This window comes from Microcaecilia unicolor, chromosome 2 (genome assembly GCF_901765095.1).
Source record: "Microcaecilia unicolor chromosome 2, aMicUni1.1, whole genome shotgun sequence".
In the NCBI taxonomy this organism is placed as follows: Eukaryota; Metazoa; Chordata; class Amphibia; order Gymnophiona; family Siphonopidae; genus Microcaecilia; species Microcaecilia unicolor.
In genome coordinates this window covers 150,551,836-150,567,953 of record NC_044032.1, presented here as the reverse complement: position 1 = coordinate 150,567,953, position 16,118 = coordinate 150,551,836, and the positions used below count along the sequence as shown (strand labels likewise).

The following is a 16,118-nucleotide window of genomic DNA, read 5'->3' as shown; positions in this document are numbered from 1 at the left end:
TTGGTTTTTGAATTGATATGTATTTACTGAAATTTTGTTTTTGCATCCTAGGGAAACCCGTCGTATTTTGGAACGGGTGATATATCAGCCTGGCTATCCTGAGACAATTACTTCAGTTGCACGGTGGTATCTCCTAAGACACTTGCATGCAAAATATGATGACGAATTTATTGATGTAAGAGACATTCTTGACTTTTTAAGCTTATGAAAGGTTGCATGTTACAAATTATAAATCAACTACAAGTAACAATACAGACAAAATCATGTTATCTGAGGTTGAGATAGGCTCAAATTAAGCATTATGAGGGTAATTTTATAACATATTGTTTAGATTGGGAGGACAAGTAGGGGCCTATTTAAGCACCTATGTGTCTTTATAAAATACCCAGAGTGACTTGAGCAGAAATTGCAGCTGAAATGGAGTTGTGGAAATTTGCACGTACTTGGAAGCAGGTAAAAATGTTTACATATATTTTATAAAATATGTGTGTTGATCATGACTTTGCCTGTGCTCCGCCCAAACTTCACCATACAGGAAGAGTAGATGGAACTTTTGGATATGTGTTAACTTCTGTGGCTAGCAATGGTGGAAGTGCAAATCTAATTAGGAATAGATCACACCTGAGGAAGCATTATCCACACCCAAATGCCTTACTTGATCCTTTGTCTTTAAACTAATCTGACATTATATTACATTACTAGAGATTTGTATTCTGCTCACATCAACTAGTTTGGAGCGGATTATATTCCAAATAGAAACCTGTCCAGTAAACTGGGAGCTTACCCAACAGAGAAAAGCAAGTTATAATATTAATTTAATAAACAGATACCATTAATCAGAGTTTAACCTGAAAGCGCATACTTTCTAAAGAAGACTGACAAGCAGTTTACGAAAAGATACAAAATGAGCCTCTATTCTCAAACTTATACAACTAATTTACCAATCACTACCCTTTGAATCATGCGCAGTTACATAGTAACATAGTAGATGACGGCAGAAAAAGACCTGCACGGTCCATCCAGTCTGCCCAAGAAGATAAATTCATATGTGCTACTTTTTTATTTGTACTGTCCTCTTCAGGGCACAGACCGTATAAGTCTGTCCAGCCCTATCCCCGCCTCCCAACCACCAACCCCGCCTCCCACCACCAGCTCTGGCACAGACCGTATAAGTCTGCCCAGCACTATCCCTGCCTCCCACCACCGGCTCTGGCACAGACCGTATAAGTCTGCCCAGCACTAGTCCCGCCTCCCAACCACCAGCCCCGGCACAGACCGTATAAGTCAGCCCAGCACTAGCCCCGCCTCACAACCACCAGCTCTGCCACCCATTCTAGGCTAAGCTCCTGAGGATCCCTTCCTTCTGCACAGGATTCCCTAAGATTCTCACCAGGCCAGCAAGAGTAAAGGAGAGGCTGTAAACTGCTCCCACGATGCTGAATAGTAAGTGTTGGTACAGATTAGACCTGTAGTACCCCTAATACTGATTTATGCACTACACTCTTCCTCTGTTTGGTCTTTCACTGGAGCTAACATTGAATGGACAATTCCACATTCAGAAGTTAATTCATTAAGAATGCAGTTTTTCAATGAAACTCCTATTTTGAATTGCATTGTTTAGGCAGCAGAATATGAAAAATGCACAGGTATGTGAAGATATTCACAAGGGACTATTATTTTTTTGCGTATGTACCATTTGAGAGAGAACATCTTGCTGAAAAAGACCAAAATTTAACTTTGAGATCATTTTAACCCTTAAAAACTACATGGTTAGGAGTTAAAAGCAGTCTTAAAAAGTTGGACCTTTAGCCTACATTTCAATACAGCCAGAGACAGCTTGACGTACTGACTCGGGAAGTCTATTCCAGGCATACAGTGCAGCAAAATAAAAGGAACTGAGTCTGAGGAGGAGAAGGGTACAGATATGAGAGGTTTACCTGATGGAGTTCCCAGGGAGGTGTGTAGGGTGAGATAACAGTGGAGAGGTAATGAGGAGCTGCAGAGTGAATGCTCTTTTAAAATGTATAACACATAAGATGTGCATCCGATATAACAACAATGATGCAATAGCCAAGCACAGGACATAAGAGGAAATGCCTTTTCTCCAAGGACAAGCAGGCTTTTATCTTCTCACAAGTGGGTGATGCCAATCCACGTTGCCTGGTCTGGCATTTGCCATAGTAAGAAAGAGAGCTTTGTGAAGCACGAGCGCCTTTCCTTCCCCCCCCCCCCCCCCCATCACGCAAACGCTGTCTTGGTTTTTTTTTTTTTTCCGCGTGAGGAGAAGGTGCTATTTCTTGTCCTCTCCTCGCCCGATTTTTTTTTTTTTTAGATCTATTTTGTGCCTTCCGGCTATTTTTCTACCATTTTCTCTTTGGCTCCTTTTATTGGAACCCTTTTTTTCCCTTCCTTTAATTTCTTTAAAATCATTTTGCCCGGTCTCTATATTTTCCATCATCATCAGGCCGATTTTAGGCCCTGACTTTGGTTGGGTCTCTCCCTTTGGTTTTTTTCCATGCCTTGCCCCTTTTTCAGGCATCATCGAGTTGTTTAATTTAGCCGACGAAGTTTTTCCATCCATGTCCATGAAGATTCCCAGTGGTTTCAAGCGCTGTACCTTTTGCAGTCAGACTACCTTGGGAAAAGACACCCATTCTTGGTGTCTGCAGTGTCTTGGGCCTGACCATAGCCCTGCTAACTGTGTTCCCTGTCTTTACATGAAGAAGAAGGACCCAGGTTTCCAGAGAGGCTCAACGAGAGAGGATTTTTGGAGCAAAGTTCGGTTCCTCGACATCGGCATCGAGATCGTAGATGTCAGTATCGACGTCAAGCATTGCACCAGCATCAAGAGTGTCAGTAAGCATTGCTGCTTCTAGACCCTTAGACACTGGGAGAAGTGAAGCATCAAGTAGGTCTCTACCTGTCTCAAGGCCTCCTGCTGTGCAGGTCCTCCGGGACCATCCATTGTTGGACCCAAACCCGAGGCAATGTGAGGATTCAACATCGTCCTCGGCACCGAGGAGCCTTGGTGACATGCTTCAGGCAAAGACCAAGAAGCATCATCATCGGTCACCCTCGATGCATGGTTCCGGGAGCTCCAGGTTGTAGAAGGATTCGGCATCCGAGAAGCGGCACTGGGAGGATTGCTTCCTGTCCATACAGGAGGTACCGCTGTGCCTGTCTCTAAGCAGCCAAGATCCCACAACCATGTTGACCCAGTGGTTCTACAATCTGTACCTCAGCTGGCACCCTAGTTTTTCCTGGTGTCGTCCCTCGATGAGCGCATCTGAACCTTGCTCCCTGAGCTGCTGGATGGCCTTACACAATGGTGTGCATCAGTATTGGAGGTGCTTGTGCCTACTCTACCTCAGTCTGCGGTGTGGCCTCCAATGCTGGTTCCACTTGTGGCCCCAGTTTCAACTGCCAGCCAAGCCGGCACCTCCTCGACATTGGTGGAGGGGGCAGTCGACTTCTCGGGGACATGTGTCCTCGGCACCGAGGCAGGTTCAGTCTCAGCTATGCAATAGGGAGATACTGTCTGACACCGAAGAGGAGCACTCATGGGATTCAGAGGAGGATCCCAGATACTTTTTCTCAGATGAGTCTTATGGGATTCCCTCTGAACCCTTCCCTCCACCTGAAAGAAGGTCTCTGCTGGGGAGACTTTCATTTCCATCTTTTGTAAGCCATTCCATTTCCTTTGGAAGTGGAGGATGAGCCCAAGGCCAAGATGCTCGAGGTCCTGGACTATACATCTCCTTCTAAGGAGGCTATGACTGCACCTCTCTACGAGGTACTACGCAAAGTCCTCATCAGGAACTGGTAGTCCCCTCTGTCGGTCCCTGTTATGCCCAAGAATATTGACACCCGTTTTAGATTTATGGTACAGCTGGTTTTGATAGGCGTTAGTTGCCTCACAATTCCATGGTGGTGGAATCCACTCTCTAAAGAACCAGGAGTTCCAGGGACTATGCCTCGGCGCCCTCAGTCAGAGAAACTAGAACCTTGGCTTCTTTTGGGAGGAAGATGTACCAGGTTTCAATCCTCGTCTCCCATAAACAATCCTACCAGCTCTTTACGAGTGTCTACTTGTGAAACTTGGTATGACAGGTGTCAAACTTGGTTGACATGCTCCCTCTGGAGCATGCTGAGCCTTTTTGTCAGTTGATCAAGCAGCAGAAGTCGTGTCAAAAGTTCTTGGTCAGTGGCACTTACAACACATTTGATGTGGCATCTAGGATCTCCGCTCAAAGCAATGTACAGATTCTCATGGCTGCGTATTTCTGACTTGGAACACTGTTCAGCAGCGTGTGGCGTGTGCCCCTTGCTAGGGGGATAACCTTTTTGGAGAGAAGGTTGAGGATGTCACTGACCAAAACAAGAAACACACTAATACAATCTCTTCTCTCTCCTGCTGGATGCCTTTTGCATCAACCTCCTCAGCTGGGAGGACTTTTGGCAAGCCAAGGAGGAGTGCCTATTACTATCCTACTCAGACTCAGCCCTAGCAAGCTTGTTCATGTCAACAGTGTGCACCTAAGGCTCCTGCTGCTGCTCAGGCAAAGCGAGGGATGAGCTTTTGCCTGACTTCAGCAGAGTATAACCACAGTAAAAGTGTCCATCCCGGATGACTTGCCGGTCATGGGGAGGCTAAAGTTTTTCCGTCAAAGGTGGCCTCTTTTAACCTCTGAACGGTGGATTCTTCAAATAGTTTGTCTTGGATATGTCGTCAATTGGAATCTCAAACCTCCAAATTGCTCACCGAGAGCTCATTCATTCAACTCTCAGCACAGGCAGGCACTTCTAAAGGCCCATGCAGTTGAACCCATTCCACTAGGGGAAGAAGGACAGGGATTCTATTCCAGGTACTTCCTTGTGCAGAAAAGGACAGGAGGGATGCGTCCCATCCTAGATCTAAGGGCCCTGCACAAATTTCTGGTCCGAGAAAAGTTCAGGATGGTTTTCCTGGGCACCCTTCTCCCAGTGATTCAGAAAAACGATTGGCTATGTTCTCTGGACTTAAAGGATGCATATACTCCAAGTATCTTCGATTTCCACTGGGAACACATCACTTTCAGTATTGGATGTTGTCTTTTAGCCTCGCATCAGCTCCCAGGGTCTTCACGAAGTGTCTAGCGGTAGTTGCAGCATCGCTACGCAAACTGGGAGTCCATCTGTTCCCGTATCTCGATGATTAGCTAGTGAAGAGCACCTCAGAGGACGGTGCTTGGGAGTCCATGCGGATGACTATTCGGGTGCTCGAGCTACTAGGGTTCATTTTAAACTACCCCAAGTCCCATCTCCACCCTATCCAGATATTGGAGTTCATATGTGCACTGCTTGAAGCACAGAAGGTTCGAGCCTACCTCCCAGAAAAGCGAGCCAACAATCTTGTCTCATGTCCAAGGTTCATGCCTCTCAACAGGTCACAGCTCAGCAGATGTTGAGGTTGTTGGGCCACATGATCAGCTCAATGAACTGTGGCTTCTCAGTGGTATCAAGCCAAGGGAAGTCTAGAAGATGTCATCCAAGTGTCCCCAGAGCTTGTACGCTCTCTTCAGTGGTGGACAATTCGATCCAGTTTGACTTTGGGACGTCATTACAAATTCCTCAGCCACAAAAAGTGCTAACGACGGATGCATCTGTCCTGAGATGGGAAGTTCATGTAAATGGACTTCACACTCAAGGTGCTTGGTCCGCACAGGAAACTAATCTTCAGATCAATCTCCTAGAGCTTCAAGTGATCTGGAACGCTCTAAAGGCTTTCAGAGATCGGTGATCTCACCAAATTGTTCTCATCCAAACAGACAATCGGGTTGCAATGTATTACACCAACAAGCAGGGGGGCACCGGATCATGCCTTTGTGTCAGGAGGCCGTCCGGATGTGACATTGGGCTCGCCAACATGGCATGTTCCTTTGAGCCACTTATCTGGTGGGCGCAAGTAATACCCTGGCCAACAGGCTGAGCAGGATAATGCAACCGCACGAGAGGTCTCTCAGGATGGGCATAGCACGCAAGATCTTCCGAGCGTGGGGCACCCCCTCGATGGATCTTTTTGCTACTCAGATCAACCACGAGGCCCCTCAGTTCTGTTCCAGGCTTCAGGCCCACGACAGACTAATGTCAAATACCTTTCTCCTCGATTGGGGGACAGGTCTTCTGTATGGATATCTTCCAATACCACTAATGGGAAAAACTTTGTTGAAACTCAAACAAGACTGCAGAACCATGATTCTGATCATGCTGTACTGGCCACGGCAGATATGATTCCCTCTTCTTCTGGAGTTATTCTCCATAGAACAGTGGAGAATGGATTGTTTTCCGACCCTCATTACTCAGAACAAGGGGTCACTTCGATATCCCAACTTGCAGTCTCTGGCTCTCACAGCTTGGATGTGGAGAGCCTAGAATTTGCTTCCTTAGGTCTCTTGGAGGGTGTGTCCTGTGTCTTTCTGGTTTTCAGGAAAGATTCCACTAAGAGGTGTTACTCTTTTAAATGGAAGAGGTTTGACATCTGATGTGAGAGCAAGACCTTAGATCCCCTTACTTGCCCTACACAGACCCTGCTTGAATACCTTCTACACCTCTCAAAGTCTGGTCTCAAGACCAACTCCGTAAGGTTTCATCTTAGTTCAATTAATGCTTATCATCAACATGTAGAAGGTAAGCCCATCTGTGGACAGCCATTAGTTGTTCGCTTCATGAGAGGTTTGCTTTTGTCAAACCTTCACCAGTGTCATAGGATCTCAACATCATTCTCACCCAGCTGATGAATGCTCCTTTTGAGCCACTGAATTCCTGCCATTTGAAGTACTTGACCTGGAAGGTCGTTTTTTTGGTGGCTGTTATTTCAGCTTGTAGGGTCAGTGAGCTTTAGGCCTTAGTAGTGGATGCACCTTACAATAAGTTTCATCACAACCAAGTAGTCCTCCGCATGCACCCTAAGTTCCTGCTGAAAGTGGTGTCGGAGTTCCATCTGAGCCAGTCGATTGTCTCGCCAACATTCTTTCCATGACCTCATTCCCATTCTGGCGAAAGCAGCTTGCACACCTTAGTTTGCAAGAGAGCATTGGCCTACTGCATGAGACAAGGCCACACAGACAGTCCGCCCAGCTTTTGTTTCTTTTGATCCCAGCAGGATGGGGGTCGCCATTTCAATTTGGCTTGCAGATTGCATTTCCTTCACTTATGCCCAGGCTGGGCTGGTCTTGGAGGGTCACATTACGGCTCATAATGTCTGAGCCATTGCCGCGTCAGTAGCCCATTTGAGGTCAGCCTCCATTGAAGAAATTTGCAAGTCTGCAACATGGTCTTCAGTCCACACATTCACATCTTACTATTGCCTTGAGCAGGATGCTCAATGCGACAGTTGGTTTGGGCAGTCAGTGTTGCAGAATCTGTTTGGAGTCTAGAATCCAACTCCACCCTCCTAGGCCTCTTTTATTCTGTTCCAGGCTGCACTCTTACTCAGATTGTATTTAGTTTCAGGTTAATCTGTGTTATGCCCTTGCCATTTTGAGACCCAGTTGACCAATGTTTGTTGTTTTTGGTGAGCCTGGATGCTAGGGATTCCCCACTTGTGAGAAGATAGAAGCCTGCTTGTCCTCTGAGAAAGCGAAGATACTTACCTGAAGCAGGTATTCTCTGAGGACAGCAGGCTTCATATTCTCACAGTCCCTCCCACCTCCCCTTGGAGTTCTCTCTTTGGTTATTTTATATTTTATTTTTTGCTTTAATATTAAACTGAATTTGCGCAATAGGCAGGAAGGCACTCGCGTATGCATAGTGGAGTACGGCTCACGCTCCACAAAGCTCTCTTTTTTTACTATGGCAAATGCCAAACCAGGCAACGCAGATTGGCATCAACCACTTGTGAGAATATGAAGCCTGCTGTCCTCGGAGAATACCTGCTACAGGTAGTATCTTAGCTTTTTCCTCTCCCTAACTGTACTCTTCATCTATTTTTCTGTCTAAATTTGGCGTTCCTTTCCTTGTTTTTATATGCTTTTATATGTTGTGAATCGCTCTCTTTTTGTTTTGTTTTTTTAAAGGAAGAGCGGTGTATCAAATCGAATAAAACGATAAAGGAATTCGGGAGACATCTTGTAAATCAGTTGTCATTCAGTCAGCAGTTTACATTATATTTCTTGTTTGGCATTAGGGTTGGTTGTGTTTGGCATTGTTTTGGAATATTTTTTCTAACAATAACTAAACTTGTTTTTTGTTGTTGTTCTGCAGGTGCTTGTAGCAAATGCGAAAACTCATGGAGACATCAGAGTTTTAGAACTTCACAGAAAATTATCAGCAGCATCATAGTATAAAATCTTTGCAGTGAGCCAGAGGAAAACAGCAAGATAACTGGTGTCCTAGGAGAAGTGTACAAAGATCTCTACACAACTGTGGTGCTTTTAGAACCTATTGTTGATTCTTTTTTTTTTGTTTGTTTTTGATTTTTAGATCATTAAAACAATGCCCAAACAATGTTTGAGATACATGTTCATTCAATTGAAATGCCTAAGTTTCTTGTTCCAAAAGTTATGATTATTTCCCTTATGTAATCCCAAACCTTTTTTTTCTCCAGCTGCAGTAGAAAAGCATGATGTTCTTTAATAAGAACTTGGAGCAGGTATTTCAGCACATGCACTGTAAAAGGTGGCGCATCAGTTTTTTCTATGCCAATCCAGAGGGTCCACCCGTAAATTATTAATTTAACCTTCATTCAGTGTTCAAAATCCCACTAGTATATCTCTGTGCAGCCTGCATACTGCATTATTTGATGATGTACACCAATTTATAACACTTTGGGACAACTAAATCTTTATTCCCAATAATCCCATCATAAAATATTGAAGTAGGGTTAAGTATTTTCTTGTGTACTTATTTATAAATATATTTTCTAGTGTATAGATATGCAAGTATTAAACATGGCGAGCCAGGGCCAGTTTTAATGTTGAAATGGCCTTTTTGCTCCCATGCCATAGAGTAAATGAAGTTAAATGATTAATCTTATTGTTGATTTCACAGTGGATATTTGCTTTGTTATCAAACAATCCTAACTAATGAAGTAATACTAGACTGGGACGGTAGGACAAACTGAACATTTAATCAATGTAAAGGCAGACTTTGAACTGGTACAAACATCATACACGGTCCCTGAATGCTTTCCCAAATTTACAGATGTTTTGCCAGCATAAATCTGGATGCTGCTTCTAGAAAATCAGTTTTCGAATGATGCAAATGGAGCATAGTTTGAGGTTTAGTGTGTAATGTAATTCACCACTCCTGCCTTCATGAAATAAAAATGAGCAATGCTTCTGAGCTAGTCTGGTGCTTTTTATTAAATAAAATAATCGGGTACAGTTTGAATTTTCAGCAACTTGTACATTTTCTAAATGACATTTTAAACAGACTGATGCTAGGAGTTATTTTAGCACGTGAAATATTTGCACAAAAAGTGACATTGAAGGGTCAGTGTGTGAAATTTTTTTTTTCTGCTTCCAAGTTTTTCTACCTTACTTAGAGGCCCTTTTACTAAGCCACAGTAGGCACTACTGTGGGTCATGTTGAGGCATCCCACGATAGTGTGCCCATCAACGTGTGCTAATCCTGTGTTGAAAGATATTTATTTTTCAGCGCGGGAGGCATGACTATGGACGGAGCGTAGGCGTGCCCTGCACTAATTGAATAGTGTGGGCACATTTCTGCCCATTACCACGGGGTGAGCATGGGAGCCCTTAATGCCTACAAAATAGGTGTCGGTAAGAGCTCCCATGATAGTGGACTCATGCTAATTGGGGAAACTAGCATGTGACCATTAAATAAAAATGTGGAAATGTGTCCATTTTACCACAAGCTGAAAGTGACCATAGCACAACAGCACCGGACACTTTTTAGCACGGCCCCGTAAAAAGGCCCCTTTAAGTTTCAGTGGAAATCTCTATTTTTGTCCATTTCAGCAGATGTGCCTCAAATATTAGAAATATTGAGGGCCATATTTAAAATGAACTTTTTCTCATTTTCTGAGGACAAGCAGGTTACACAGTCCTGACAAATGGGTGATGAAGCCTGGTATAGAAGCTTGAGGTAATGACTCGCAAACCTTAGAGCTTTTAAAGAGCAATGAACAGCAGATATAAGGTGTTTTCCATATCTGCAACATTGTGTGAGGCCAACAGATATTTCTGTAGGGCCCAAAAGGTGTGTGTTCTCTAACTTCATGACTAGGTAACTCTTGTACCCTTTTAGTGTCACTCTGTGAAATGTCATTTGTTTTCTGTTTTTTTTCCCTTTGTTGTATTGACAGCATTCACACCATCCACAGTCCACTGAACAGTATCTGCCAGTCTCTTACCATCAAGTTATTTGATTTCACTGTGACTGTTTTTTTGCTCGATGTTCCAGAAACAGAGGCCCCCCCAGTATGCCTTAGAAAGTATGGGTAGTGTAGTAAGACAATGTCCAACAGTCTTTGTTGTTCAGTTTCAGTCTCGTTCATGACATCTTTAGCTGTGCCACCTGACAAAGGATGACACCCAAGGGTTTTATTGATCATCAAGAATACAAGCATAGGTTCTTTGGCAGCTCAAAATCCAGCCCAAATGCACAAGCATCAGAGGCAGTAGTGACCCCATGGAACCGATGAGCTACACTTAATGATGGAGATAAACCAATATTGGGAGAGCAGCAGTCAACCTCAGGAATGAATGCAGACACTGGATCTGGTCACAATCTGAGTGCTGCCTGGTGACACTGAGGGATTTTAGTGCTAGGTCAGTGTTGAGCAAAGTCAAAGAAGCAGACATTCCTACCTATCAGAGCATGATGCTGGGAGCAAGAAAGTTTGCCATCTTCTGTGGCGGCAGAATACTTTGCACAGCGGGTCACCATTAGGCTTACAAACCCAGCTCTGTAAGGGTGTGTCGCAGTATAATCGGCACCAGAACTGTACCAAACTATAGCTGCTCTCTGTGTGACTTGCCCACTGGTGCCTCCCATCCCAGTGAGAAGAGATGGTGGGTTGGGAGCAATTTTTGTGACCTGTGGTATTATGTTGATTAGCAATTGTCCCCACATGTAGAAAGTAAACACATCTCTGTATAGTCTTTAACTTTTATGTGGGGCATACTTCTGTTGAAGCCTCAGATTAGATCTCTGTATCCTGGAACCTCAGCATGATAGACTCATCTGATGAAAGCTCCCTTTGAGGCATTAGATTTCTATGAGCTGAAGTAGTTGACCTGAAAGGCCCAGTTTTGGTGGTGGTCACTGCAGCATGCAAAATGCGTGAACTCCAAGCCTTAAGAGACAGATCTGCCTTATACAATTCAGTGATAGGATATGCATGCATGCTAATTTGCAGTTTAAAGTGGCATCAGATTTCTGTCTTAGCCAATCAAGTGGCCTTTCAACATATTTCTTTGGGCGTCACATTTACAGAGGTGAATGTGCCTTAACACTGCTTGGATTGCAAAAGAACCTTACAAGCTCATTTTCAAAGCACTTAGCCTCCCAAAGTTCCATAGAAACCTATGGAACTTAGCCTCCCAAAGTGCTTTGAAAATATGCCTCTCTGTCACTTAAAGCCCTTAAGGTCCATCTAACCTTTGTTTCTCTTGACCTCAGTAAGTCAGAGAAAATATTTAATTCTGGAATTCATTGCCAGAGAATGTGGTAAAGCAGTTAGCTTAGCAGTCTTTAAAAAAGGTTTGGATAATTTCCTAAAAGTGTTTAAGCCATTATTAAGAGGTACTTGGGGAAGATCCACTGCTTTTTTTCTAGGATAAGAAGCAAAAATGTACTGTTTTGGGATCTTGCCAGGTACTTGTAACCTGGATTGGCCACTGTTGGAGACAAGATGCTGGGCTTGATGGACCTTCGGTCTATCCCAGTATGGCAAACACTTATGTAAGTCTGGGATTGCTGTAGCCAAGTGTACACTTTCTAATAATAATGCATTCTGATATACTTTTACTTATGACCAAATAGGCTTAGCCTTTAAAGGGAACAGCAAAGTAGGGATATAGATTTATTTGAAATGACATATAGGAAATGTCAACACATTCCATATCATTTCATATTAGCAAACAGACATGAGCTGTCAATGCACACGATTTGCAAATACTGTGCATATTCATAAATGGTGCATACTATTCACGGAAGAGTGCACATACTTTCCAGGTAGTGTGTAGACAGTGTATACGCACTATTGGGGAAATAGTACATGCTATTTGTGAATAGTGTGCACTATTTTGTAAGAGTTCATGTTCTTTCCAAATTGTGCACTTTTACATAGAAAAAGATAGGCAGATAAAAAACATATGGCCTATCTAGTCTGCCCATCTCTGCCATCTACTCTCCCTATTACTCCCTTAAAAATCCTATGTACTTGACCCAAGCTTTCTTGAATTCAGATACTGTTTTCATCTCCACCACTTCCACTGGGAGGCTGTTCCATAAATTCACCACTCCTGTGAAGAAGTATTCCTGAGTCACCTTCATCCTATGCCCCCTCATTCCAGAGCTTCCTTTCAATTGAAAGAGAGTCTCCTGTGCATTTATGCTGCATAGGTATTTAAATGTCTCTATCATATCTCCCCTCTCCCGCCTTTCTTCCAAAGTTATACATATTGAGATCTTTAATTCCCCATATGCTTTATGATGAAGACCACTGACCATTTTAGCAGCCGCCCTCTGAACCGACTCCATCCTGTTTATATCTTTTTGAAGGTGCGGTCTCCAGAATTGTATACAATATTCTAAATAAGCTCTCACCAGAGTCTTATACAGAGGTATCATCACCTCCTTTTTCCTACTTGGCCGTTCCTCTCCCTATGCACCCAAGCATCCTTCTAGCTTTCGCCATCACCTTTTCTACCTGTTTGACCACCTTAAGATCATCACACATGATTACAATCAAGTCCTGCACCTTTTTTGTACACTAAAGTTCTTCACCCCCTAAAATGTACCGTTCCCTCAGGTTTTTGCAACCCAAATGTATGACCCTGCATTTTTTAGCATTAAATCTTAGCTGCCAAATTCCAGGCCATTTGTCTAGCTTTACTAAGTCTTTCCTCATGTTATCCACATCATCAGGGGTGTCTACCCTAGTGCAGCTTTTGGTATCATCCACAAAGAGGCAAACCTTACCTGAAAGTCGATCAGCAATATCGCTTATAAAAATATTTAAATTAACCCAAGAATGGCTTGTAGCATAACACTAAACATCCTTTTCCCTAGAATGAGCTCTATTTATCACTACCCTCTGTCGCTTTCCACTCAACCAGTTCTAACCCAGTCACTTTAGGGCCCATACTGAGGGCACTCAGTATATCATCTATGTGGAACTGTGTCAAAGGCTTTGCTAAAATCTAAATACACCTCATCCAGCACTCTCCCTTGATCTAATTCTTTGGTCACTCAGTCAAACAAATTGGTCAGATTTGTCTGACAAGACCTGTCTCTAGTGAAACCATGTTTCCTCGGGTTCTGTAATCCATTGGATTTCAAAAACTTTACTATTCTCTGATTTAAAAGCATTTCCATGAATTTACTTACCACAGCAGTCAAACTTACCAGCCCATAGTTCCCAACCGCTTCTTTACTTCCGCTTTTGTGAAGAGAGACCTCCTGCAATTCTCTGGGTCCTTTCCTGACTCTAGAGAAGCATTGAAAAGCCAGTCATCTGCAGTCCTGCTCCCAGCCCTTATAGTTCATAGTTTATTTGGATTTGATACACTGCCATTACAACCAAGCAGATCATAGCTCAGCTGTGAACATGGAACATAAATATTTGTTAAGCAATTCCACCTTATCTTTATCAGCTTCTACGTATTTCTCCTCTGCACCTTTGAGCCTGACAATGCCACTTTTGTACCTCCTCCTATCACTAACATAGCTTAAAAAAAGACTTGTCACTCCTACTTTACCCTATTGGCTGTTTTTTCTTCTATTTGCATCTTTGCTTTCCTGACTAGTCTACCAGCTTCTCTTAGCTTTTCCAAATATTGTTGCCTGTCTTCCTCTTGCTGCGATCTTTTTTAGTTTATAAAGACTAACCTTTTTTTCCTTACCTTTTCAGCTACTACTTTTTAAGAACCAAAGCAGCCTTCACACCCCTATAGCAAAGCTCATAATGTTAGAAGGTTGGCCTCTGTGGAAGAGATTTGCAAAGCTGATGCAAACACTTGTCTACACATTCACATTGTACTCTTGGAATGAAAGAATGCCAGTTGGCCAATCTGTCCTGAGGAATCGCTGTAGTTAAGAATCCAATTCCATCAACCCTAGGATCCACTTGAAGTTCCAGGTCATCTTCATTTAAGCAATAAAGACATAAAAGCTTGTTACCAGCAAAAACATGGCTTTTGCCTGCTGTCACCTTTTGCTATAGGCAACTTGTAACTAGAGCTTCCCATGTTGTCAGGACTACGTAAGCCATTTGCCCTCAGAGAAAGTAAAGTTGCTTACCTGTAACAAGTAGCGGGATGGCAGGTTACATAGTCCTCAAACCCACTCACCTCCCCTAGGATTTGGCATCTAATCTTAAGGTTTATATAGAACTGAGGTGGCCTTGATGTCGTGGGCATAGGCATCACTGCATAGATGTGGTTCATCACTCTAGAAATCTTTGTGCTTTGAGATCTAGTTACTTCAAGATTTCCAGTCCAGACTCTGTCAGATGATGTCACCTATTTGTCAGGACCATTTGACCTGTTGTCCTCAAAGTCACTATTATATACAAGAAGGTGATTATTTTGTGGTGGTGGGGAAACTTTTAATTGAATAAAAGAGCCCTGAAGCTGTTATAGCCACTAAAGCCTGAGCAGCTCTAATCTTGGTTCAGGCAACTCTCCTGAGAAGGCATTTGTGAGACATGTCAGAGCCACTAATTTGTTCTTCCTTTGTGTTTAGCCCCTTAAAATGTTTACCGTGTCTTGAAGTCAACTAACTTTTGCAATTTCACCTTTATCTTCTAGTTACACTATTGCTGAAGAAGTTGCTCCTGCTAGGCTTAAGCATTTCATTATTATAATAATACTATACATCATTAAGCAGCTTGACTGCTGTGCCCGATTAGAAAGAATTTCCAAGTGCACTTTGATATGTTGCCTGTACTTGTTACACCTTATGAACTCCAGAAGAAGATGAGCATTAGCTGTAAATCTGAGAGATCGAGAGAACTCTCCATTGTAACCTGGTTTAATAAGGTTAATTTCTGTTAACGGCATGTGTAAAACAAACTCATTTGGAAACATTACCCACTGGTTGCATTGTAATCCTGTTTCATAGTGAAACTTAATATAGTGCTTGTGCTGGTCTATAAAATAATACAAGGAAAAGAAATATTAGATCAGTATAGACAAAAAATACATTTTGCATTGTAGTAATCTTATCTGTTGTGCACCTCAATCAAAGCTAACCTATTATGTTACTGAAACTGTTTTTCTTGTCAGTATATATTTAATTTAAAAATAATTGCTCAGGCTAAAATTAGGAACATTTTAATTTATATATACTCTTGTTTTATGTATTTTAATTTGATATCCCATTCTTCTCAAAAATGTAAAAATAATTGTGAGCCCATTAATTAGTACAATGGATAAGGGTCATAATAATATGATGTATAAAATAAGTAAAACAATAATCAGTTAGATTACCAACAATCTGGCTGGGAACATAGAGCATTAATTTTATATGAAGTCTTATTTCATTAACCTGATGATTGCAAAGTTTAATGTCAACAGCTTTTAAAAGTACCATGAGAAAAATAACTGTAACAAACAAGTTTTATAATAGCAATTATCCTCTCAGAGCAGGACATTTTCTGCCAGTGAATATCCTATCAAGGACACACATCCTGAACTTCACCACAGGCTTTCAGCTATTAGGACATTTATGCCAGTAAATTCCTTGACAAGAATTGTTGCTTCAGAAAATAAAGTATTTCACATGGTATAAAATGTTACATAACCCAACATCCCTGAAATTCTTGGCTATTATACAAATCCTCATGTCCATTATCTTGATATTTACATGTGGTAACGTCATTAAGCTTACAATAAATGATGAGTACAAGCACTTCATACTAATATAATATATAATAATATAACTAGTAA

The 16,118-nt window shown here is 42.4% G+C and overlaps 1 protein-coding gene across 3 annotated transcripts in view; it reads left to right on the top strand.

Moving 5' to 3' along the window:
• TTC37 (tetratricopeptide repeat domain 37) overlaps positions 1–9,321 on the top strand; it is a 234,110-nt gene extending 224,789 nt beyond the window's left edge. For all 3 annotated transcript variants that reach the window (XM_030193398.1, XM_030193400.1, XM_030193399.1), the window contains exons 40-41: positions 52–175; positions 8,242–9,321. In XM_030193398.1, coding sequence (XP_030049258.1) covers positions 52–175; positions 8,242–8,319 — 202 coding nt within the window. In that variant the 3' untranslated portion in view covers positions 8,320–9,321. The remainder of the gene's footprint in view (positions 1–51; positions 176–8,241) is intronic.
• Positions 9,322–16,118: the final 6,797 nt, after the last annotated feature.